Source organism: Plasmopara halstedii (assembly GCF_900000015.1).
Source record: "Plasmopara halstedii genome assembly, contig: Scaffold_3095, whole genome shotgun sequence".
NCBI lineage: Eukaryota > Oomycota > Peronosporomycetes > Peronosporales > Peronosporaceae > Plasmopara > Plasmopara halstedii.
In genome coordinates, this window is record NW_020189999.1 from 21,895 (window position 1) to 45,694 (window position 23,800).

The following is a 23,800-nucleotide window of genomic DNA, read 5'->3' on the forward strand; positions in this document are numbered from 1 at the left end:
CACGGAATTTTGATTGGATAGAACGTCCCTCACTTGCAAACATGGTGAAGCTGTACTGCGCAGTCGTTGGTGTGAAGGGAAACACCTTCTCTGTGACGATCGATACAACGAATATGTGAATGACTCAAAAAAGTCCATCGATAAGAAGAAAGAGAACGGTTTGAAGTCGATCGATACACTCAAACTAGAGCTTCCTCGCCACGAGGGGTAACGCGTTGCTAACCAAAAGCGAGATAGAAGATGGAGGAAATGTCATGGTCTGTAACATCTGAGTGCCGCTCGAGTAAACCGCATTGGACTGTCCAATCAACAAGCACTCAGAGAATAAGTGGAAGGAGCAGAAACTGGCCCCGTCAATGTGTTGCTGGTTATTTCCACCGCATGACTACATCCAAATGCAAGCCACAACTCTTTGTAAAGCGATTGTGCTTCAAGCTCCCACGCATGCCTCAACGACACTAACCGGCCGGAACTAAGATCTTCCGGAACTCTCGTTTAAAAGTCGCTCCTGATTACTTTGCAATCGTTCCGTCGCAGCAGCAAATATCAACTACCAACACATGAATTTGCAAGGTTTTGTGGTTTTGGCATCTATTCAAAAATTTCTCAAGAAAAACTCCCCATCAAGTTCATGGACCTCGTGCGTATTGGACCCATCTTGTTCACTTTCTTGAGCTTCTTCACATCATCCGTACTTGATTCGAGCAATGAATTGTCGCTCTTTCTGACAAAACTTAGCGCTATTTCGCACTCAGCGAAGTCACATTCTGCTTCTCATAGATGGTATTCTTCAATTCATCCATAAATTCGTATGCATCGATCGTTACGGATAAGGCATTTCCTTTCAAACCAGCGATTGCGCAGAACAGCTTCACCATGATTTCAATTGCTTTGAAGACATTAGAACATTAAAAAAATATAGACACTGAAAATAAAATTGGTTATCATCTCATAAATGTAAAATCGTGAGGCAAAACACAACGCTGTATTATGATAAAATTTCACGTTTGCATCCAACTCCATCAGATGCATCAGAAATTTGAATGTATTGCTGCTTCTTCATCTCCTTGATTGCCTTGCCAATGGCGTACATTGCTTCGTCATCACCCGGCGCCGTGTAGAAGCGAAGCTGGAGCTGCGCCACTTCGTTCTCCAATGTCTTTCGTTCGCACTCGGCTTTCACATGACTCAGTTCGAGGGCAACATTCTTCACTTCGTCAGTCATAGACTCAATTCGACGCCGCAATTGGTCATTAGTTTGAATTGTCGATAGCAAATCCGTTTGAATTTTTGCACGCTCCTCTTGTACAACAATCTTTTCCTCTTCTAATTGTGCAATGCACAAATTCTTCATTTGCAGATCTTTAAACAGCGAATCAAAAGGCCGGGAGCTTAGCGTTGAAATTGTTTCGTTCAATTTCAAATTTTCGCTTCGTAAAACATGAACTTCGTCCTGAAGGTCGGTCATCTGCGCCGTCTGGTCCGAATACAACTGAAGTTGTTCTTTCTGCCTTGCTAGTTGCTGCTGCACTTCGAATAGTTGCTTTGTTGTTTCCTCTAGACGAAAAGTAGTTTCATGATAAATCGCTGACTTTGCTTGCGCTTTCTTTTCAAGATTGTGGTAGCGAGCCTCCAGCAATTTTATCTGTTGAAACCCCGCATCAACTTTGACCTGCAAGAGCTGCTGGTAACTTTCCACTCCATTCAATTCAACATCTTGAGGCAATATCGCGTCGAATTTTTTGCTGGGTTGACATTGATCAAGCTCTTCTCTGAGAATTTTATTTTCTTTGCTCAGGCGATCTAAGCTAACTTCTAAATCGCGCAAGTGTACTTTAGACACTTGAATCAGCGGATTATCCGCTGGATCAACAAGGGTTGAGCTCGTCGCCAGTGTCTTGCCAGTCCTCTGGTCACTTTCCCCATGTTGAACAATGTGGTTTGGTGACAAAGAAGAAGAGTCTACATTTGTACATTTAGCGCTCTTGCGCTGTGCAGTCTTCTGCATAATGTTTTGCACTTTGCAATGCTTCTTGATGAGACCATTGGAACCAGCACGTTGCACTTTTTCGTCACACTGAACCATGATGTATGGCTTAGCATCTAACACAAGAAGACAACAGCCAAGATATAAAAGACGGACCTGCATGAGCTGCCGTCGCAAGGCTCGCGTCTCTCGGCGCAACGTATTATTCTCATCAATGAGCTGTTTCATAGACAAGTGATTGTTTGGCAACGACAACACATCTTTAACAATAGTCATCGACCTGTGGAAACGCAAAGCGACAACATTTTTGCTTGTATCTACGACAACGGGAACTCGCTAGTCGAGCTCAAACGTACTTGCGTTGAGATTTTTCAACCTCAAACAAACGATTTTTCAGACACGAATTGATCTCTGCCAGTCTCTGCGCTCGTTTTTTCCAGCCCAGCGCAGCGGCGGCTAACGCCTCTTGCGCTATAACCTCCACGGCATCAGACTTGCCAGGCATCTGCTGCGGTATCACCAAGGCTTTATTACTCGAGCAGACGGAGCGCCCGTCGCGGGAGGACATCTTGTCAAGGATAATGAGAGATCGTCTATCGTCAGTTGAAGATGGCAATTTGCAACCCAGCGTCGGAAGCTTAAGGATTCCAAAAGTAAGCAAAATTGTAATTTGTCGATCAGACGACAGCTGATTTCTTTCATCTTTAGACAAAATGAGTGCACTGCTTTAAGTGCCGCTTTATCTTCTATGATCGGCAACTACTGTAACCGTTTTTAGACCTCCATTTAATTCTGGATGATGCCTACATATACGCATGTACACACTCTAGCCATTCTGATGCACCTTTAGACCTTATAGCTACATGTACGTTAGCTCATAGGGCATGGATGTCTTATTGACGTTCCTAATTTGACCCACCAGAAAATTTGGCGCAAAGGTCAGTAGACTTATGATCTTAAACTTGATATATTTGTACAGATCAGTCTGATTGTCAAGTCGTCCAGCCGCACAAATTTTTATCGTAGATACTCTGCGGCCCTGCGATCGGAGTTGGTTGAGTTCATATTAGATGCGTTGGGCGGAAGACGCCAGGGCCTGGCCCAGATTGATATTGTATAAAGAGAGAGCTTTCTGTACAAATAAAATGCCGAACCATACTTGATTTTTCTTTTTTTTATGAGTCTAGGGTTGCGCTGTGCTAACAGTTTTAAATCGTATTTTTAAGGTGAGTTGCCATGCAAGGACGTCAATCCAGAATGAAAATTTTATCACAGACCAGAGAAGTACAGCATCAAAATCGCTGAAGTGAATGTCGCGTGACGAGACATATATGCGCTTGCATACTTGATGATGCCATGACTACTTTTTTTTACCTCTTACAATTTCTTATTGGACTGTCATCCTTTCTTATCTCAATCAGAGAGGCCAAGATCCGTCAAGTAGTATGCGTGCCACTGGGCCATACAGCGTGATTAGGTTTTATCGCCACCTCTGATGGATTGTTGTCCGTTTTGCAAAAGGAGAGCTCATAATGGTCGGAAGATGCTGTCTGCCAGTACGTAGGCTAACTCGTTACAATTATATGATCATGAAGGAAGCACTTAAATTATCAATTCAGTACAGTTACGAGCCGAGCTATAAAAGATAACGCTTTAAGTGCTGCCCGAACCCTACCTGGCCTTAAAAGTAAGTATTTTGTTTAGTCCTCTCGTTTTGCTATTTCCTCTGTAATAGCATTTGACATCAAGTCTTTCCTATAGCAACCAGTTGCCAACCTACCTCACGTTTAAAAGTCATTAAATTAGGATGAATTCGCAGAGCCACTCGAACATGCAAGTCTCGAGGCTGCAGCTGTCGCTACCGCCACAGTCTATCACTCGTCGTGCGACAATTGCTAATGATGGCGAAATTTCTCGCTTTTACACTCCATCTACCACCATCGAGTGCACGCCCTCTGTTAATAACAAGGTGGACGTTCAGATTTTGAAAAAAATGTCTGCTTCGGTCTCACACTTTGAAGGTTCACGGAGAAATCTGAGTTTTCTCGTATCCGTAGAGACACTGATTCCCGGACGCTGCGCGTTTTCAGATGAGCGCCAGTCTTGTCAGCTGGTGGCGCGCTCCTTTGACGACTTTCGCCGTTTCCGCAAGTCGCTTCTCGCCCGCGTCAGCAGCTATTACGACCCTAAATCGCTGCTTTTGGGACATCAAGGAAAGTGCCGATGCGAAGGTGGTAATGGATGCTCCTTTGACGTTACGCGTAGCTTTCTTGACAGGCTTAAATTCACGCGAATGCCATTTTTTAGTCTTAGCAAGAATACAGCTGACTTAACTATGCGCCAGATCGAGATGGACAAATTTCTTCGGATTATCTTTGCCATTTTGCATCGGATGGAGCCTGGTTCGTGGCACCCAGAGTGTCGTTTTTTGCAAGATGTGATGGGTTTTCTTGAAGTGAAAGAGTCGTTTTCTCAACAAATGGAGCTGCTGCTGCGCTCTAAGAACCGATATATGTGCTTAGATGGTTGGAAAGCAAACAATCTTGAAACGTATGGTTCGGGTATCAACGTTTGACTGTGTGAGTTGTCTTGACTTGATTTTACCGAATGATTTTGGGAATGCGAATCACGAATGAAGGAATTCACCACCGACATAGCCACAGAGAGAGACTTGTCGTCTGTCATTATTATATTTATTTAATGGAAAGGGAGTAGCTTACCACAGTAACCAAAATGCGAAAAGAATTTGTCTATTCTATACTTACAAATTCGGCACGTTTCTTTTGCTAAATTGTTCTCAGGAACGGAAATGTCACGTGGCGCAAAAGCTCCATTGGTCCGCCATGCGTCTCCAACAGGATGCGCTGCTCATTACTTCGCACGAAAAAAGATCCAGTAAAACCGATTGAATTCACTTCGATGCCATGGTAACTCTGAGCCTTCCTCGGAATCAGGAATAGAAATGAAGTAGTCAGCAGCAAATTGTAGGCCACAAACAATGATGATGGCTTCGAAGACGTAAGCTCTGGGCTCAAGCGCTCTAGATACTCAACGATCTTGTCATAGATCGCACCAATGTGTTCGGCAGCCTTCTCGCTATTAACATCAGGAACGAGATCGATGCGGTGCAGAAAGTGACAAAATGGAAGCTCCGGCAGCTGAACAATATTAGTGGTCGGATGCTCGTGTAGCTTTTGATGGATGAAGTGCAGCAGCGGCGGCTAGGATAAGAGCTTCGTCAGCTTAGATGAATAAAACTACGACGGACCACTATTCTTACCATGTCGAGCCCCGTGATTGCTCTCAGTGACGGGTACGTCATTAGCTGCATGTGCTTGTGTGGTTGGCTATGAAAAGCGACACCATCAAAGTATTAGAGTCCGATTAGTACATGGCATCACTTTCAGATTGCGCTTTCGAAATCGCTTCGGCCGCACCTAGCACCGCTGTCATAGCCACAATTAAAGAAGGCAAAGGCATCAAGGCCTTGCATGGCAGTCCACATGGCGCGAAAATCAGCAACATCTAGAGATTGTTCTTGTGGAGCAAACTCGATGGTGGACAACACTGTGTGCTTGTCGACAACGCTATACTTGTTAAGCAAAAGATTATGTGTGCCGCACAGCTGCGACACAAACAACTCGTGCTCAAGGCTCTCTTTGGCAAAGGGATCTCGAAAGGCTTCGTCTTTGCCATCCGCCAACTTGGGTTTGCTGAAAGCATCGTTTGCTGTCCACAAAATATAACGGATGCCATAATCTGATGGTGGGAGCAGCTCGTAGGTTGCAGATACTTTCCTAAGCACTTGCGACTGTGTCGCGCGCTCTATGACGGCTAATAAGCACTTGCGCATCAATCAATATTTGTCTCAGCTTGAATACCTCAATTTAGCACCGGTAATGTACTGGTACTAAAAACAGCATATTTGTCGACTGGTTGAAAAGCGTAGCAATGGCAAAGCCGACCGTGATGATCGGTGTGCGCAAGCGCAAATTCCAGCAAGCGCAAAAGGATGCTGTAACAAAAAAACAGCATGTGCATGCAGCGACCATTACGGCAATGGATGTGATTAATAAACTTTTAGCGCCCGGAGGGGATGTGGGCTACGAAGTGACGGACGGTGAATGGGAACACTTAGTGCAGCTGACGCAGAAGCACGCGCTCTTCGAGCGGAACTTTTGCTTCCCAGAAAATGTACCCGGATGGGTTTCTACCAGCAGTCAGAAGAAGAAGTCACATTTTAAGGTTGTGGCTATTGATTGCGAGATGTGCGTCACGCGGCCAGAGGGGTCAAGAGAGCGCATGTCCAACGCACTTTGTCGCGTCTCGGCCGTCGACGGCGAGAATATGCTCCGCAATATCATTTCGGACTTCTTGATACACCAACCCGAGCCCGGCTATCACATGGTGGACACTAAAACAGATATTCACGGTATCACACCCGAGCAGATTGCCGGTTGCAAGATCACCATGGCTCAAGCACAGAAAAAAATGCTCAAATATATAAATGAGGATACAATCGTGGTAGGCCACTCAGTTCATGGCGATCTAACCAGCATGCGCATCAGGCACCGTCGCGTGATTGATACAGCACTCATATTCCAGCGTAAAGGAGAAAATTCTACCCGTGCAACGCCTGGTTTAAAGGATCTCACCAAGTTTCTGCTCGGCTTTGACATGCCCCAGGGCCACGATAGCACTGTCGATGCACAAGCTTCAATGCTAGCTGCCAAATATGCTGCTCGACATCAAACGGGAAGTATCATACCGTCAGCAGTGGAGCTGCATGGACCTCGTGTCAAGGAGCCTCGCCAAGTTCTCACTCGCTCTTCAAATTTTTTAAAAATGACGGAATATACAGGTCCGGCTATGCTTATTGCATCGGCTTACCAACCTAAGCACGCAACCGGCGCAATTGAGCTAGCAGCAAACGTTGCGTCTCACATCGACATGGCTGCAAACAACACGGACGATACCAATAAATTTAAAGAGATAGTTGCACGATCCTGCCGTCTGCGCGTACACCGAATACCGAAGGGCCTTTCTAGCAAAGACATTGAAAAGTGGTTTTTAGAGAACACTAACATCGTTCCATTGATCGTGGAACAGATTGCATGGCTACCAAATCAAAATCGCGGCTCTTGTAACGTAACTTTCTCGACTAATGCTCACGCAGCATTGGCCTTTGAAAGCGCTTCGGGACCCAATGGTAAATCCAAAATTACATTAGATTCTATTGGACGTCCACAAAAAACAATCGCGATTGTGAGCTACATGGGAACGACATTCAAAAATGTGGTTCTCGGGGTTCAATAGTTTCGATCGACAATGCGTGAGCGACGAATTATATTCAACTTACAACATGTTGAATCAGCTAAAGAATTTAAATCATACCATTATGTTTCAGCTGTTGCTGGTTTAATATTTTTAGGATCTAAGACATCCATATTGATCGAAGAAGCCAAAAGCAGTTTTTTCTTTGTTTCTGCAGCTCGCTTAAAGAACTTGGCATCCTTCTTTGCAGCGTGTCGGCGTTGCTCGTCAGAATACTGCTGTTCTTGTTGAAGTTTGAAAATTTCTCTCTTTTCCTTCTCTATCAGCCAGCTTTGTAGTTTCGTTTGTTTCTCAATCGCTTTTCTTGATACTTCCAGTTCTCTTTCAATATTTTTAACAGATGAGGACTGCGTATCGTATCTCCATCCACCCCCGCTTCCATTTCCGTCAATTGAGCGGCCTCTTACGCGATAGCTTAAATCCGATTTGGCTGCTACCATGGCAGGTAAAATTTCAGGGGGTGTCAACGACCCAGACGATCGAAGCTTCATACCTGCAAATTAAAGGTGCGATCAATCGAAAAAACAGATAAAAGATCTGGGATTGCTCATTGTTTATCGTACAGGAACGAATTCTCATACTTTCACCACCGCCAGATACCCTGCCATTAGTGATTTGCGGTGAGTGAGAGATCGATGTTGGCGGGTAATGAGGTACGACCTGCACTTCCTGAAAAAGTCTGCAATGGATCGTTTTGAGTTCTTCTTCTTCGATTTCATATCTGAAAAAGCGATCTGAAGCGTCTTTCAGCTGGCGAAAGACATTCTCCAGATTCTGCGCAATATTTGTGTAAGGACAGACTTTGAGATAAGTATTAAATCTGTTTGCACTACCTGCTTTGCCTGTACCAATTGAGAATCAGTGGGCGAGCTGAATAAAACAGATTTTTCTTGATGTGATTGCTGTAGTCCAAGACTTTCGATTTCTTTTTGCTGTTTTTTTATTTGGTGCTTGAGTTCAGTATTTTCGTAGACCAACTGAACGACCCTAGCTTTCAATCTATCGACTTCTTCCTTTTTTTCGTGACCACTATTATTGTCGCTACTATCGATCTCATCTTCAAAACTGTGTTCATTTGATTCGTCTGTTTGTCGAAATAGCCTAAGAACCTCTCGCAACTGCTCCAGTTCATCCTGAAGTTTTTCCACATATGCTGGATCAATCTCTCGCTGTTCATTTACGCGAACCGTAACCATTACTTTCTTGGCTCGATCAGCGAATTTGAGCGTGGATATGGATTCATCCACACAATCCAGTGATGGTGACAGTGTTGCTATGATCTTCGTTTTTGTGTTACCCCCCAGACTGTCTTGAAGTAGTCTCGTTAACTTTGAATCACGATATGGTACATGAGTGGAACCTTTTGTAGATTTGCTAGACAGCGAGGCAATGCATCTTCCAAGAGTATGTAAGCTAAGGTTTATATTGGTCATCTCAGTAATGTGATTTTCTTGCATGTCGGTGTTTAGATTCCACTTCTCCGACCCAGCAAGATCGACTAAATTAAATTTCGATTTTAAAACTGTTCCATCCTTCCGTCTCTGCTCGAGGAGTAGTTGGAAGACGCTGTGGCTCCGACTACTTACTTGGTTCATGTGGGTAGAACGCACAGCACGATTTTGCTCCCCGGATTGCAGCAGCTGAAGGCAGTCACTAACTCCCTTTACTGCGTATTCAGACAAACCTTCAACGTATATTCCATGTTTACGGTCTTCGTGAATTTCTAAAGGTGTAGCCATTTGAGTATCCCGTAAAAGATCAAATATTTGCTCATTGTAAACTTGTGCAAACGAACAAAATATCGATGCTTGAGCATCCTCTTCCATGCGGACAGTAGCTGCAAAAAGTGCCTTGATTGCCCGCGGAATGATTCCAGCTTGGCTGTTCTGAAGCCCTGGTCTGTACCGTGATAGATCCGTCTCAGCGCCAAACATTGTAAAAGATTTGCCACTCCCAGTTTGCCCATAAGCGAAAAGCGTTGAGTTAAATCCTTGAAGAAACGATTCAGTGCATTCGTGAACTCGGTTGTATACTTGCTCTTGAGAAAATGTGTGATCAAAGACGGCATCATACGCGCATTTAATAGTGGAATCGGACGTACGTACTTCAATGGTCTAAACAAGGAGTGAAACAAAAAGCTCTCATTATTGCTCATTTATATATTGCTAGCACTTGGTAAACAAACCTGGTGATCAGTTGCACTGATAGAGTGATATCCTGAATATCGCGCTTGAGAAATTTCGCGCTCAATTAATGGACGAATGCGTACGAATACTTGGATATTTTCAGAGCTTTGTCTCCGTTGAGCGGCTATAGCTTGAGAAGACTCACGAATCGGTTCCGAAAGTAAAGTAGATTCCGTGTCTGGCACGAAAGTTTTGCTGACCATCAAAGTATTTCGTTTATGATCACGTGTACGATAGCTTCCTTTCGTGGACGTCGTAGCTAGACCGCCTCGACCTGAATCAGTAGATAACGGCAGTACTTCTTTATTGATCAGCTGACATAAATGAGAAACGCTTTGGTCGGACCACGATTGGCCACACGGGCAAGTGGTCTGGGTAAGCTTCTGCGGCTCCGGAATCGCTCTTGAATTAGCAGCCATTTAAGTACCGGTCGTTGTCCTACGTGGCCCACACATCCAAGTTTTAGCTCCACCAATTCTTTGTAAAAAAAATATCAAGAAATGGTCGCTTGGGATGGCGTACTAGCTCTATTGCAGTGGCAGCATATTCGTCATGGCAAGATGGATGATGCTGCATTGCTACAAACTGGCATAAAGTTGCTGCAACCTGACAATAATGCGCAATATGGTTTAGAGAGCGCGATAAATCGTGCCGAACGCGCCTTCAACTTACCCTGGCAACGAATAGCCTCAGAAGTTTTGCAGTTTGCATTATATGTAGTCACGAAATCCAAGCAGAACGATGAATACCCGATACATCAAGCGCTGCGGTTGCTGCAGATGTCACTAAATGTTTTTGCCATCAGAGGTGATACACAACTAACTTCTTTATCACTGAATTCATGCAATCTGCTGCTTTCGGCGCTGGCTGAAATTCTGGAGGATGTCCAGCATGATGAAAACTCATTGCAGACACTACAAGATGTCACATCTGTTTTTTGCTTCCTTTTTGGATTCCCTACTGGTAGCTTCCAATTGTATCGCCCACCCACGAATGTATATGCGGAATTTCTTAGACGAGCGCTAACGGCGCTTTTTCAGGCTTTAACGTATTCTGAGAAAAATTGCCAAACAGCACTCAAGATGCAGCATCAACAGACTTACGTGAAACTGGTGCATGCGACACTGTTCGTGTTTCAAAAGCTGCAGAAAACGCAATCAAACAAGAAGAAGGTTTTTTCAGCCATTGCCAAGACTTCCCTAAAAGACTTTGTGTCTTATCGTCACGCTCTTTTGACATTTCATAAGATGAAAATTATTGGTGTGGAAGCGGTAGTGGCATTACTGGATGATATTGTGGACGACGCATTATTTAGTATTGAGCATATTTGTCAATATCATAGCGCTATGGTGTATTGTGCCATTTGGAAGACGGAGAGAAACAAAAATAATGAGACACATGATAAACTGAACAAGACAGCAACAAGGAAACGCCGGATAGCAAGTGGATCAAAGGCGACGTTGGGATTAATCTCGTATCAAAAGAACCTTTTTGATGGACTATTCAATTTACTATTGGATCAAGATTTACCGCAGGGGCTAAAAAAATCAGTAGGCGAGTTCTTTAACATGCTTGTACATAAATTTACCATTCGTATTCGTGCTGCCGCCACAACGAAGATCGAGGATACCAAAACGGACTTGAAGACAAGTCGAAAGCGCACAGCTGTTGTCATTGCCGCCACATCAACCGATCAATCCCCCTTAAAATTTTGGTGTGAGCTCAATGCCGTGGCATATTCAGCTTTTCAACGCGCTACAATAAAGCAGGATTTTCTCCCAGTCCTGGTTTCCATTTTCAATGCGTTGTTTCGTGCACTATGTGAATGTGATTTGTACCGTGTGACGGAAGATACAGAAGAGCGTGAGCACTTTTGCACAATGGAGAAAGTGCTTATTTCGTTTATAGAGGTGCTGAATATTGAGCATGAGGGTGAGATCACCAAATGTGTTACTCGAGCTTCAGAAGAATGTGAAATTGTCTCCAACGCTGCACGATGCTCACCGAATCTTTTCAACAATTGTCTAGTAGCAATTTTCGAGCTGCTAGGAGTACAAGCGGGCAGAATTTTTTTGCTGACAGAAAATGAATGTACCAAACGATATTTATCGGCAGTGAGCAATGCAATGGTAGAGCTGATTCACGCCTATTTCTCAATGCGTCGTTTAGATGTGTTTTTGAAGTCAGCTTTCACTATTCAGCGAGCACACGAAGGATTATACAAATTGTTGATGCTACCTTCCTGTGATCTCGCTTTACGTAAAGCATTTATTGCCCTGCCACCAGGTCAAATGGACGTACTTTGGAACGTATGTGTCAAGCGGATTGCTTCATTCGCATCGTCCGAAGATGGTGGTCAAAGTGTCCATGCTGTTGCTATTGCTCGTCTGCTATTTCAGACATATCTTCAAGAATTTTACGTGGTGTCGCAGTACCGCTCAAAAATTTCCGGACTTATATATGAGACTTACACCCAACTCTTTCCTGAGATCGTTGAGAAACTGGATAGCTTTGCAAAACCATTAACTTTCTATCAGCGCGAGCTCTTTTGTATTCTTGGGGAGCTCACGACATTTGTTTCTACTTTAGATGCTTGGGTTCGTGAAAAAACGTTTGACCGCATGTTTTCCAAGCTGCATGATGATCGATTTAGCGAAGTGATGAAACAGCTTCTGAGCATTGATTCATCAGGCCATAAGAATGAGAAATGTGGTAAACTAAGTAAACTTTCTGATGGCAAAGTATGCATGATTAGCTCTGGCCATGGACCTGCTGCTCTCGGGTTTGTTAAACTCTGTGTGTTTTGGCTACGTAGAATGGATGTCTGGGGCAAAAGAGCAAATTCTGCTGCTCAGGTAGCCTGCGAAAGTCGAGAGATTGTGAACCGGCTGTTAGTGAAGTATGTCATTCACTGGAAGTGCTGGGAAGCCGTGAGCTTCTATCTGCCGGAGCTGATGGCGAATGGTGGCAACAACGAGTGTGATTACTTTTTCCGTGAAATTATTAAAAGTTTTATCAGTGAAGTAGGAGAAAAAAAGCTTGATGGGTCCGCCGGGCGAATTCTTTGCGATGCTGGATTTTATGAAATTGCAACTCTACAGAAGGTTGCGCCCGAGTCGCTAAATACAATCGTTCTGGAATTTGTGGACAGAGTGAAAAGTGCATCATTAAATTGTGTAAAAGACGCACTTATTTTTTTTGAATTCGTATCAAGTTTCCCAGTGAATTATCTTAAACCGGAAGATTGCGGCAACTTGCTCGTGGCAGTATTAAAACTTTACGAAGCTATTAGCACGCCTGAATGCAAAGCGTTACCTAGCAAGCCAGAATTATGTCAGGCCATGCTAACTTGGATTCAGCTGCACTTTAAACTTGTTGGCAAGAAAATCTACCGGGCATTTCCAGCGCTTGTCGAGCAGCTACATAAAGGGAGTCGCTTAATTTTTATTCACCTTGAAGCTGACGATTCTATAAGCGTATCTTTAATTTCGGAGGTGCTAGGATATTGTTTGGATATCGGGGCCCAAGTAGTTGTCGATGAGCTGTTGAATAGTGTTGTGATCAAAAACTTTGAGACAGAAGATTATACAACGATGACAGGGAAAGTGAAGCGTGCTGCAATGGTTGTCGAAGCGCTTGTTGCGTACCGAAGTACGACTCTATCAGATATTTCTGTAGAAGAGAAGAAGTTTGTTGAGAAATTCGTGGAATTTGTAACCCAAGATAGAGTATGCGAGATGGAAAGCCCAATGTCATACACAGTACTCGCTGCTCTCATCAAGTATCAGTCATTTCTTCATAAGAAAGCTCGCTGTCATAAATATCAGCCGTCAACTCCCCTTCATAGTCCGCTATTATCATTGCTTGTAAAGAACGTTGGAAAAGCTTTGGCGGCTTCAAGAATGCTTGTTAAAACTGATCTACGGGACAGTATGGAGTCTCAAAGCGCTGCTTGGTTGTTTTTTGCAAGCTTCTGCAAAGAGTACGCCTCGTTTCGGACGTTCTTGCCTCCTTTGAAGACTTTTGGATATTTAACAGCCATTTCGCTCTCACTTGTAACACGTGATTGTCCTGATGTGAAGATGGAGCAGGCTTTGCTAGATGTGATTACTAATGCGAACACAGATGAACTCTCTTTACTGTTGTCGACAATTTTGCACGAGCTTGTAGCGCATGAAAATCGACGGAAGCTGAATGCTCTGCGTGCCATGTGCCTGCTGTTAAGTGGTGATCGAAAAATCAATGCCTCGCGTCGGCTGTTGTTAAATGAACGCAAAGATATGATCGTTGAGGCCTTGCTACAGAATTTTGCTGTTCATTTGATGCACGATAATGTTGTCCATGCAGATCCTACTATAGATGCTAAGACGCTGTGCATTTGGAATCTGAAGTCCTTTGTGCTTGTTTTCTGCAAGCCAGAGCTTTTTACATGGAACAGTTATGAGTTTCCGCATGTTATCACAGCATTCCAGCCGCTTGTTGTGGCTGTATCGTGTTGGGAAGCCGGAAACAATCTTTGTAACGTACAAGAACTTCATGAACTGTGGACAAGTTCGTACACACTACTCCTGCGTGTTGTGCGTCATTACTTCTCGTCCCTGGCAGATGGCATCCACCATCTTGTTCAGGCAGCAAACGCTCTTCTTCGTTTGCTTGTGCTATCGTCTGCAAGCTCAGAATATTCAAAATATTGCTCCGACTGGTGCTCAAATCTGGCACGGTTGTACGGTTATATGAAGGAGCACGATGTTCAGCTTCGCAAGCACGTTGTATATCTTCTGATGGCATTTATTCTAAGTGTAACTCGCGATAAGTTACCTGTGCAATACCAGCAAAAGCTACGACCCGGTATCTTTGCCTTGCTAGATGTTTGTTCTCCGTTTGAGAAAGAGCAGCTGTTCGGAGCGTTGGATTCCACCGGAAAATCTCTTTTAAAGACTTTGGACACAAATTACAAGCTAACGCACCGCTACGTAGGCAAAGTGTAAGTATGCACGATGGATATAAGGTGTAAGACTGAATAATTCTACTTCTGTTGGATTTACGCCACACCCCATCGACTTTCACCCGTTTGTTGATTCAAAAAATACGTCCTTCCAGTGGAAGGATCGACACAAGGAATCCACTGCACATTAAACGACACTTGGTTCCTTGTTTCATTGACCCGTTGAAGCGCTACGCCTGTAGACAAATGCCGAGGTGTCATCGACTCTGTTGTAGTAGTCGTTCGACGGCGAAGTCCCTCTAATGAAGCCGTAGAGGCAGTCGAGGCTGTCGATGGACGGTCACTGTAACAACCAACTGTGTCTTCGTGATCGCTCCAGAAAACTGATTCGGAAGCAATGCTTCCAGTACGAAACAACCGGGCGCGTGCCCTGGTTATTGGTGATGTCGAAAGAGATGAGCCGACAGAAGACGTGGGCGATGCTGGCGGGCTTGAGGAGCATCTGGAATACACCGAGTGTTGTGAACGCATGGCAGTTGTGGGAGTTATCGACTTGAAGACTGGTTGAAGAACGTCGTCGTCGCTATCGCTGTCGCTGCTGATAAGTGAAGATACGTCACCGTCGTTATTGTTACGATATCGTTGATGTCGATTAAGTGATGGTGCAATAGCCGAAAGCTGCAGTTCGTGATCTTGCCCACCACGAGCTGCGAGAACATCTGCAAGCGCTTTTGCAGCAGAATCAGTGACTGGTCGACGTACTTGGTCGGCCTTTTTTTTCAATAATAATGACGTTTGTGGAAGCTGTGGTGCAAAAGACGACCTAGTAAGCGAAAGAATGATAAACTGTATTGTTTGCTGGGGTCAAACCGTTTGCAAAAGTGGTGGCGAATATGTTACGTTGCTAAATGGTTTGTGAAAAGTGCGATTCAGCATAGATTCAGCTGTGCTGGAACCGATAGGAGCCTTATCCGCCTGTACCGGACAAATTCAACAGAACGTGGGCTGTGATATTTTAACAAAAGTCAAAGCAATCGATATAAAGAGCCGTACATGCTGCAGAAAAATTTTAAGGATCACAAACGCCAGGCTTCCAATGTGCGTCATTGCTAAGAAGAACGGAGCACGAATCATGGTCCAATGGATTGTCCCACCCTCGGGATTAATAGCCGAATGCCGCAATCTCACGTTAAGCCTTGTGCCGATTGCCCCGCTTAAAGCAACGAAGCTTGTTATGTACAGTGACATGTTGGCTCGTACTCGTGCAGCAAAACAGTGACGGTGCGAAACGCTTGCTGAACCCAGCAAGCAACAGCATTGACAGGAACAGAGCGAGAGCTGAACAAGCACCGCGAAAGAAACACCCAAGGCTGTCATTATTGGTAGAAACACGTACGACGTTGTTAGTGAACTTGATATGTAGGAGCCGTAAAGTGCGAGAGTGAGCTGCTCATTGGTTAAATGATGGTCTATGATTCCACCGAGAATAAAAAATGTGGCGAACGCACAAAGAATGAAGGCCAACTGGTACACGGCACATATCCTCCTTCGTGTGAGTTCTAGCAAAAGTGCAAAACCTAATGCCGTAAGCACTAGAATCGCCCCCAGCAGATCATCAATTATATGGACTCGCCGATGGTTATCGGTCAAGTCAGACGTGCCCATATTGTCACCAAATGAAATTGTTCGCTTATGCTCAATAACTTAGTACAAAAGTGGATAAATTAGCGAGACAATCTATTTGAAATCGACAACTGAATGGCTAAAGATAGAGAAGAATGACCCGTAGAATGTCAAGGCGTATCGTGAATCTGATCTTGAGCTACGACACCTGTCAATGACAAACGAGCGCATATAAGGGCGTTCTAACATTAATCGCCAACATTTAGCCACTTTGAAGATTTTGTAGCCATTCTATATACTTTCTATCGAGTTAACATTTTCAAACGAATATATTTCATCTGACAAAATGCTGCACTCGCTGTATATTATCAACAAGGCTGGCGGACTCGTCTACCAGCAGGATTTGAGTCCCGCAGCGCCCAAACTAAGCTCAAACGATCACTTGCGTCTGGCCTCAACTTTCCACAGTATGCATGCGATCGCTGCGCTGGCTGCGCCAACACACTCGGGTGGTATCGATAGCTTAGAGACAAGCACCTTCCGTCTGCATTGTCTACAGACGCCCACCGGAATCAAGTTCTTTATTACAGCGGCGCTGGGCACGGCCGATCTAGACGTAGCGCTTCAGACAGTCTACGAGCTTTACGTTGACTACGTACTTAAGGTAGTATACCATTGCCCTATGTTGTATGTCTTCGATCTACTTACTAATAAACATTAATTGGCAGAATCCGTTTTATGAGCTGGAGATGCCCATACGCTGCAGCCTATTTAATAATGGTCTTAAGACTTTTGTGGACAAATTTAACCTCGATAGTATTAGGCGTCGTCCCCATACGAGCAGCGGCACTGATGTCTTTTATTGACTATGGAAATGTCAGGAGATAGAATACATTGTATTCGTATTGAGGGCATCCAATGATCGTGCAGGATACACTAACCAAGTGTGAGATAGCAAGCATGATAGAGCAAATAAATAATGGTCACCTATGATATTTTGAATATGTATCATCGTCATTATTGTGTAGCGATGTCTCTAGCACGTTTTAATGACGAATGATGTGTGTGAAAAGTAAAATAAAAGTGGAATAGGCCTCGACTCTTTATTTGAGCTCAATAATTAATATGCATGTGCTGATTAATCGATCTGTCAAGCTAATAATCTTAATTCTTTAATTATCTACATATTGCAAGGTGCGCACGAATGCGCTTTGAACCGAAGGCTTTAAGTCGATGACCAATTCGAAGACCAATTTTCATTCACGTGATTCGTGAGAGCAGCTTCCGCCATTCTTCTTCGTGACTTTGAGGACAATGAGATCTTGTCCACCTCAGTACAGGATAGCAGACAGCTTGTTGTATTATGCTCGACATTTTCCTGTACGCCTGAGCTTCTTCGCTTTGTGATTCAATTTGCGCACGTCACCATCGCACAAATAACGATCCGACAAACTTTGTTTTTTGTCTTTTTCACATGAAGCTCTCCTAAATTTATGACCTCAAGCGTCATCGTCGTGTATATTTCAAGTCAATATGTATGTCTGTAACTTGAGAGCGCTTGGCAGCAAGGGTCACTGCCGCACTAAGTCCTCGACTTGAAGTATCCCCATGCTTTGCCAAATTAATTGCTCATCTGAACATATTCAATGCTAAACATTTAAGTCTGTTATGTATGCGAAATTATGTCATGATGAGACGTCGATGTCAATCTAATAGCTTTACTGCATTTTTGTATCAGCCGTCCATAAATAGCAGTATGGTGGTGTCGGCGACATACTATGTATGATTAGCAAAGCATTGGGTCAACACAGTTACGATAATAAAATAATTAAGTCGTCAGCGTAAATTATAGACCCATTTTGATTAGGTCGACAAGCCAAAAAATAGTCGGAATAGAATCAATGCACTTTTTATTTGTCGCTGGTATCTTGAAAATACCAATATAGCATTACGAAATTTCAGACCAGTATTTTTGCTCGATAAATGCTGAAATTTTTTTAAAATGTTGCAACACGTTTTCGTTGCACCTTGCACCAAGAGAAAGTATTTACTTAGACTTCATCAGCAAATACATAACATACTTTTTATCATAGTAAAATTGTCTACATGCTGCGAGCAACCTATATGTGCCATGTCCTCTTCCGAGTTCCGTAATTTTCATGATATCCGGTGAATATGAATTTTCGCAACTACACAGGTTATACCAACTGTGTAACAGCAAATGCGCATAATTTAGTACTTGTCTCGTTACAACATAGCAGCTGCAAAACTTTGGTGGCTCACAACTAATCTTTCGATACAGAGCACCTTCCGTTCACCAACAAAGACTGCAGACACAGATGGATCATCGTCGAGTAGTTACCAAGCACGAAAATAAAAACAAACATTGTTTTGATGTCTTCATACGAATATAGAGAAAGACATAGGAGCACTAATCAAATTTGCCATAAGGAGAAAGCGGCATTCACGTAAATGACTTTGCCCAGTCCTGGATCGAGTTGTAGGTGATAGGATGGTTTTTTTGGAGTTGCACCCAATACCCTATTTATTGGCTATTTGTTCAAATAGAGATAACCACTTTGTTCGATGATTGTTCTCTAAAGTGGTTGTCGAGCCTGGTGTTGTCTTTGTCGCTCTTTTTCTACAGATCATTCAATCCAGATGATCAGAACCAAGGAGTCAATATACTCTTCAAGAAGGAGCTAACGGAGGTAGGCAAATCGCTGCTATCACGACACTATCTGTTTGGAAAGAAAAGCATGACTCCTCGACGACCTTTCATCCCCAGACTATGACGCCACACACATCAAGCTGCGAACGGAGAAGCTTAGTTTTTTTCGAAAAAGGCCACGTATTTTGAAGACCAGGCTCGCACATGCAACAACCCAATTGAATCGTACTTCTCCACCAACAAGCACTTAAAAACAGTTTTTTTCGATGCGAAGATCACACAAGTCGAAGTAGAGCTACTCAATTTCGTTCGGAACACAAATGTGCTGGATTGGCCTTGACCGTGTGGATGGAGCAAGAGGAGGTAGAGTCGGCTGTTAATGAAGAGACTCTCTGCGAGTCTGTGCTCAAGAAAGCAGGATAAGCCGACATGAACGGGTTCGCACTCACGTTTAAACCACGAAACAAATTTAATCAAAATTGTTATTTGTATACTACTTGCTATTTATAAAATGGGCTGGTGAGTGCGTCGTTTGTGTTCACTTTCAAGGGTTAAATGCATTCACGAAAGTATGCACTAAGAGTGCCGAACAAATTTGAGCTAAACCTCCGACCGTTACTGCACGTGCAAAATCAATTTTGCGCCTTTTTGAACTTCGTGTTCCTGATTTAGAATGTTCCGGCAACGCGTTTATCACTTCTTCATGGATTCCCACAAGATATTCGCCCTTCATGACCAATGCTGCACCAGAATCACCGGCGAAGGTAGCACACCAATATAGCAAGTGACTTTGATCACTGCTTACTGTAACGCCAGATGCCGGAGTGAATCCAACTTCGTTCTGGTACATTAATTGATATGGATCCATATCAATTCGGAACGATGCCAAAACCAGATTACACCCTCGCAAGTTGACCGGATTTCCAGGCCATGGCTTCATAAAAGGCCGTTGATGGTTTGATTGCAGAATGGCGAAGTCCAAACCAGTATTACGATAGACTACGCGAAGCTGGATAACCACTTCTTGGTCATTATTTGTTGCTCGTACACTCACTGTACTGTTTACAACTTGTGATGCCGTCAAATTATGACTACTTGTTACAGCAAGGTTGCCACGAAAAAAACACCCATTGCAATAGCCTTGTTGGCATTTGCTGTATCCATAATGCGAAAAATGGAATTCTTGACATTGCGTTGAATACTGGGTTCGATGAAGTAGGAAGGATTCATATCGTATTGCTTCGGAACCACAACTAACAGAGCATGAGCTTCATCTGCTCCAAGACTAAGACCATCTTCATTCTCTGCTTCCTCGCTTTCTTCCAACGAACGCGAAGAGTTGAGACTGGTGGGATTATCCGCAGTATTCGCATTCAGTGCTGCCGTGTTGGTGTAGACGAGCAGTTGGGCGGGAACAATTCCTTGAAGAATGCCAGCGTTTTTCGCATGTACAGCATCTCTTAAGCGACGTATCGTACTCGAAGGAGAGAGATCAACTGCATCAGCATTTGTTTCCTTGTACGCCACACCGTCCTGATCGACAAGACGAAACCATACTTCTCGTTCCTCCATCGCGCTTTTATGAAGAATGAAGACTACAATGGAGAATAGGAAGCCGATTTAAACAGGATAAGTACTCGGTAGCGTTTTGTAAGACGATATTTTCTATATTATAACAGAGAGATGACATCCAATATGAGTTCAATAATCTTGAAAGTCTTCGAAAAGAATTTAAAAAAACTCTGGTATCCAGAAGCTCTTCGTATGATAGTTAGAAGTCCAAGCTTCTCTGGTAATCTAGCTTTTCATATAGTACAAAAGTCTCTACACGTCTATAAACACTACAGCCCGCAACCCTGGTCAAGAATTATACGATTACACCAAAGAGAGTTTTCAAGGTTTTGTGACGTTTTATGATCCCGATGCTCCTACAAGTGTCGACGCTATCAAAGAGATCTCAGATGCTTTATAACTTGACATATTAATGATCATTGTGATGATAATAAGCTTTAAAGATTTATTATTTGTTAATTTTTTTCTTTGTATGATGACTTTAACTTTCATAGCTTGAACTCAATGTGCTACGATTAGATTATCTAAAGCTATTTGTAAAAAATATTAAAATGCAAAATAATATTTATAGATATTTTAATTAAAGGCTTGGGTTACGAAACACAAATATATGTTTCGCTCAAATTGGATCATCTAAATATCAATTTCCGCTGTTGATATTGGTTGAATGTTTATACCGACATCAGCTCCAGAAAAATAATAATCTCTTCATCATTCTTCTGGTTATTAACGATTTTCTTCATAGATAAATAAATTTTTAACATTAATCAGACGGTTGTAATCAATTAGAAGGTTCCTTTCTGCTGGATCTACAATGTCTTTACGAATACAATTGAGGCTATTCGATTGAATTATAACTTTATTAGCGTTTCAGTTCATAGCTTTTAGAGTAGCCTCGTCAGTGTTGCTTTTAGACTCTGGATTCTTGACAGCAATTTCATGATTAATAGTTTCATTGTCCAATTAGCATTCACGGCATTATTATCTCATTTTATTTTTGACGCCACTTTACATGAGTTTGTGTACGAGGAAAAAGATAATCAAGACGATTATATTTTAGTAAACATTGTTGCATATTGAACATTGTTGCATATAATATATGCAACAATGTTTACTAAAATATAATCTTGAAAGGATGTTACCACCAGATATTACCAGATATTATCTGGTGGTAACATCCTTTCAAAATTTTCGAAATTTTCAGCTCATTCTAAATTTTAGTCATGTACCATTCCTATTTTAACAGCGCGAGAATAGCCACTGACGCGCGGTACTTTGGTTGAAGCGGCGTTTCCCGTCTGGACGGAGCTGAAGCTGCAGCTTTAACGAGTGTTCTTGCCCCCGTGTGCGATCTCATTTCCTTGCCGCCCGACAGGGCAAGAAGGAATTGGTGGACTTTGTCCAAGAGTTGCAAACTCTCACTGTCGAGATGGCAGCCGATCCTCTCCCCGAGGCGGTCACAAGGATCATCTTTATGGAGGCCCTCCGCACTGGCGTGGCCAGAATGGAAGTCTTCCGTGTGCATCCGTCTTCTTTTCACGAAGCGGTGAATGTGGCATTGAATGCCGAATACAACTTTAAGTCGGTACGACTTGGTTGAGATGCAAACCGTAGTAGCTGTTGAACGGGCCTGATCCAATGGATCTCAGCTATGCTGAGAAAGAGGAGACAGAGCTCCGAGCTGCCGAGCAGTGTCCAAACACCCGACGGTGTTTCGTCTGTGGAGACACCCGTCACCTTTGGACTGGTTGTCCCTGCACAAGGCGCATCAAGGCTCATCGAACTGATGTCCCGCTTCTCACCAGTCTTATGGTTTGTGGTGGGGATACATTAACACCTTAAAGGCGCGTGGGTGCCCTACCGGGGAAGACCTGAGTTCTGTTGAGCCTCAAAAAGGTAGAGGGCAGCAGGGCCCAGCCCCGAAGAGCTCTGTGTCCTTGAACACGGAGTATGTATGCAAGAGCCGAGGGCCCTTGTGGACCTCGGTGTCAAGTTCCTTGACTTTGATAGCTTGGAACGCTGCTTAGTGTTAGACTTGGATACAAGGTATGACCTCATCCTTAAAATAGCATGGTTGGAACACCCTGAGCCATGGATCGATTGGAGGTCGGAGACCTTGGGCGCAACGCGCACGTCTCGTGGTGGAGTTTCGGTGAGTCATGATCCCACCTCTGCCAAAAAGCAGAAGAGCAATTGGCGTGAGGATCGGACCGGGACGGTCAATGTGCTGGATATCGGAGTAACCAATATGTCAAATACCAAAGGTGTATTAGACAAGAATCCCGAGCATGGCTCGTGGGCTGAACGTGGGGTGGCGCGTAACCCGCAGAGCACTGCTCAAGTAACAAAGCAGTTGCTGCATGCCAATTGTGACATGGTCGACCAAGGGCCGAGGCATCGATGGCGAGCCCCAAGTGATGCATGTGAAGTGGCACATAACCCACTGAGTGCTGCTCAGGTAACGAAGCAGTCGCTGCATGCCAAAAGTGGCATGATCGGACGAGCTTTGAGGCATCTTGGGTAAGGCCCTACTGATGCGCGTGGAGTGCTACGATATCCACTGGACGAAGACTGCGGAAAAACAGCTCTTCCCGGATGTTGTTAAAAACATCAAGACTCTGGTGGAGCAGGGAGTGGAGACACTGGACGACGCCGAGTGCGTGTTTCCACTGGTCTCGATGAGACGTAAAAGCCGTATGTTATCTGCATGACGCAGGGCGTCGCCCTGACCTAGGGTGTGTCTACCGTAGACGATAGTGCACAACTATACACACTTGTCAACGGTATGCCGGTAGAGGAAGACGGCGACGTCACCCTCGTCGCTATTTCTACGGTGCTCTTCTTGAGCTGGACGAAATGTCCTTCGAAGAGTTTGGCAATGTCTTGAAGACATGTAATTTAGCCGAGGTGGTCATTATACGACCGAACAAAGAGAGTAATGTGTCTTCGCTTCTGGATGAAGCTGTCCTGGAGGACAAAATAGGAGAGTGCCGAACGCACGAAGTGAATGATTGATACTGAAGGATCCTGAAGGATCCGTACTATTCTATAGAATAGGAATTTCAAGACGTCGTCTCCAAAGACCCGCCTTCGGTCCTACCTCCGGACCTAGGTGTGCGTATAGAGATTGGCCTGGTTCCGGGAACCAAATACTGCGTAACACGCCAATGGCCCCTGCCCAAGGAGCAGTGCGACGTCATTGACGCATTTTTTCGTGCGAAACACGACGCAGGGATGGTACGTGATAGCAAGTCTCCCTATTCGACACCCACGTTTTGTATTCAGAAGCCGAACGGCAAGTTGCGCAGCGTTCATGCTTACAATAAGCTCAATTCTGCCACCATTCCGGCACAGACACCGATTCCCAGAAAGGATGTTCTTCACAACAACATGGTGGGATGTACGAAGTACATTGCACTCGACATGGTCGATGGGTATTACCAATTGCTCATGAGAGCGAGTGATATTCCGCTGACAGCGGT

At 43.9% G+C, this 23,800-nt stretch overlaps 9 protein-coding genes across 9 annotated transcripts; 4 read left to right on the forward strand and 5 right to left on the reverse strand.

Annotated features, from left to right (window-relative positions):
• Nucleotides 1–988: 988 nt before the first annotated feature.
• On the reverse strand, nucleotides 989–2,555 carry PHALS_07300 (uncharacterized protein; the record flags this gene model as incomplete). Its single annotated transcript, XM_024720742.1, has 3 exons — nucleotides 989–2,077; nucleotides 2,144–2,267; nucleotides 2,344–2,555. 3 exons carry the CDS (start codon nucleotides 2,553–2,555, stop codon nucleotides 989–991), a joined length of 1,425 nt encoding a protein of 474 aa, XP_024585911.1.
• A 975-nt stretch (nucleotides 2,556–3,530) lies between these two features.
• Nucleotides 3,531–4,562, forward strand: PHALS_07301 (uncharacterized protein; the record flags this gene model as incomplete). Its single annotated transcript, XM_024720743.1, has 4 exons — nucleotides 3,531–3,543; nucleotides 3,612–3,674; nucleotides 3,749–3,780; nucleotides 3,840–4,562. 4 exons carry the CDS (start codon nucleotides 3,531–3,533, stop codon nucleotides 4,560–4,562), a joined length of 831 nt encoding a protein of 276 aa, XP_024585912.1.
• Nucleotides 4,563–4,773: 211 nt separating this feature from the next.
• Nucleotides 4,774–5,840, reverse strand: PHALS_07302 (atp adenylyltransferase; the record flags this gene model as incomplete). The annotated part of the gene is made up of 3 exons (XM_024720744.1): nucleotides 4,774–5,208; nucleotides 5,268–5,334; nucleotides 5,425–5,840. 3 exons carry the CDS (start codon nucleotides 5,838–5,840, stop codon nucleotides 4,774–4,776), a joined length of 918 nt encoding a protein of 305 aa, XP_024585913.1.
• Nucleotides 5,841–5,938: 98 nt separating this feature from the next.
• On the forward strand, nucleotides 5,939–7,303 carry PHALS_07303 (small rna degrading nuclease 2; the record flags this gene model as incomplete). Its single annotated transcript, XM_024720746.1, has 1 exon — nucleotides 5,939–7,303. One exon carries the CDS (start codon nucleotides 5,939–5,941, stop codon nucleotides 7,301–7,303), a length of 1,365 nt encoding a protein of 454 aa, XP_024585914.1.
• Nucleotides 7,304–7,383: 80 nt separating this feature from the next.
• PHALS_07304 (kinesin-like protein) lies at nucleotides 7,384–9,926 on the reverse strand (the record flags this gene model as incomplete). Its single annotated transcript, XM_024720747.1, has 6 exons — nucleotides 7,384–7,814; nucleotides 7,885–8,095; nucleotides 8,155–9,435; nucleotides 9,507–9,702; nucleotides 9,773–9,781; nucleotides 9,853–9,926. 6 exons carry the CDS (start codon nucleotides 9,924–9,926, stop codon nucleotides 7,384–7,386), a joined length of 2,202 nt encoding a protein of 733 aa, XP_024585915.1.
• Nucleotides 9,927–10,007: 81 nt separating this feature from the next.
• PHALS_07305 (Nucleolar 27S pre-rRNA processing, Urb2/Npa2, C-terminal) lies at nucleotides 10,008–14,495 on the forward strand (the record flags this gene model as incomplete). Its single annotated transcript, XM_024720748.1, has 1 exon — nucleotides 10,008–14,495. One exon carries the CDS (start codon nucleotides 10,008–10,010, stop codon nucleotides 14,493–14,495), a length of 4,488 nt encoding a protein of 1,495 aa, XP_024585916.1.
• Nucleotides 14,496–14,548: 53 nt separating this feature from the next.
• PHALS_07306 (WW domain) lies at nucleotides 14,549–16,117 on the reverse strand (the record flags this gene model as incomplete). Its single annotated transcript, XM_024720749.1, has 4 exons — nucleotides 14,549–15,256; nucleotides 15,323–15,427; nucleotides 15,506–15,822; nucleotides 15,961–16,117. The coding sequence occupies 4 exons, from the start codon at nucleotides 16,115–16,117 to the stop codon at nucleotides 14,549–14,551; spliced, it is 1,287 nt and encodes a 428-aa protein (XP_024585917.1).
• A 304-nt stretch (nucleotides 16,118–16,421) lies between these two features.
• On the forward strand, nucleotides 16,422–16,941 carry PHALS_07307 (trafficking protein particle complex subunit partial; the record flags this gene model as incomplete). The annotated part of the gene is made up of 2 exons (XM_024720750.1): nucleotides 16,422–16,739; nucleotides 16,804–16,941. The coding sequence occupies 2 exons, from the start codon at nucleotides 16,422–16,424 to the stop codon at nucleotides 16,939–16,941; spliced, it is 456 nt and encodes a 151-aa protein (XP_024585918.1).
• A 2,349-nt stretch (nucleotides 16,942–19,290) lies between these two features.
• Nucleotides 19,291–20,318, reverse strand: PHALS_07308 (Trypsin-like cysteine/serine peptidase domain; the record flags this gene model as incomplete). Its single annotated transcript, XM_024720751.1, has 2 exons — nucleotides 19,291–19,799; nucleotides 19,874–20,318. 2 exons carry the CDS (start codon nucleotides 20,316–20,318, stop codon nucleotides 19,291–19,293), a joined length of 954 nt encoding a protein of 317 aa, XP_024585919.1.
• Nucleotides 20,319–23,800: the final 3,482 nt, after the last annotated feature.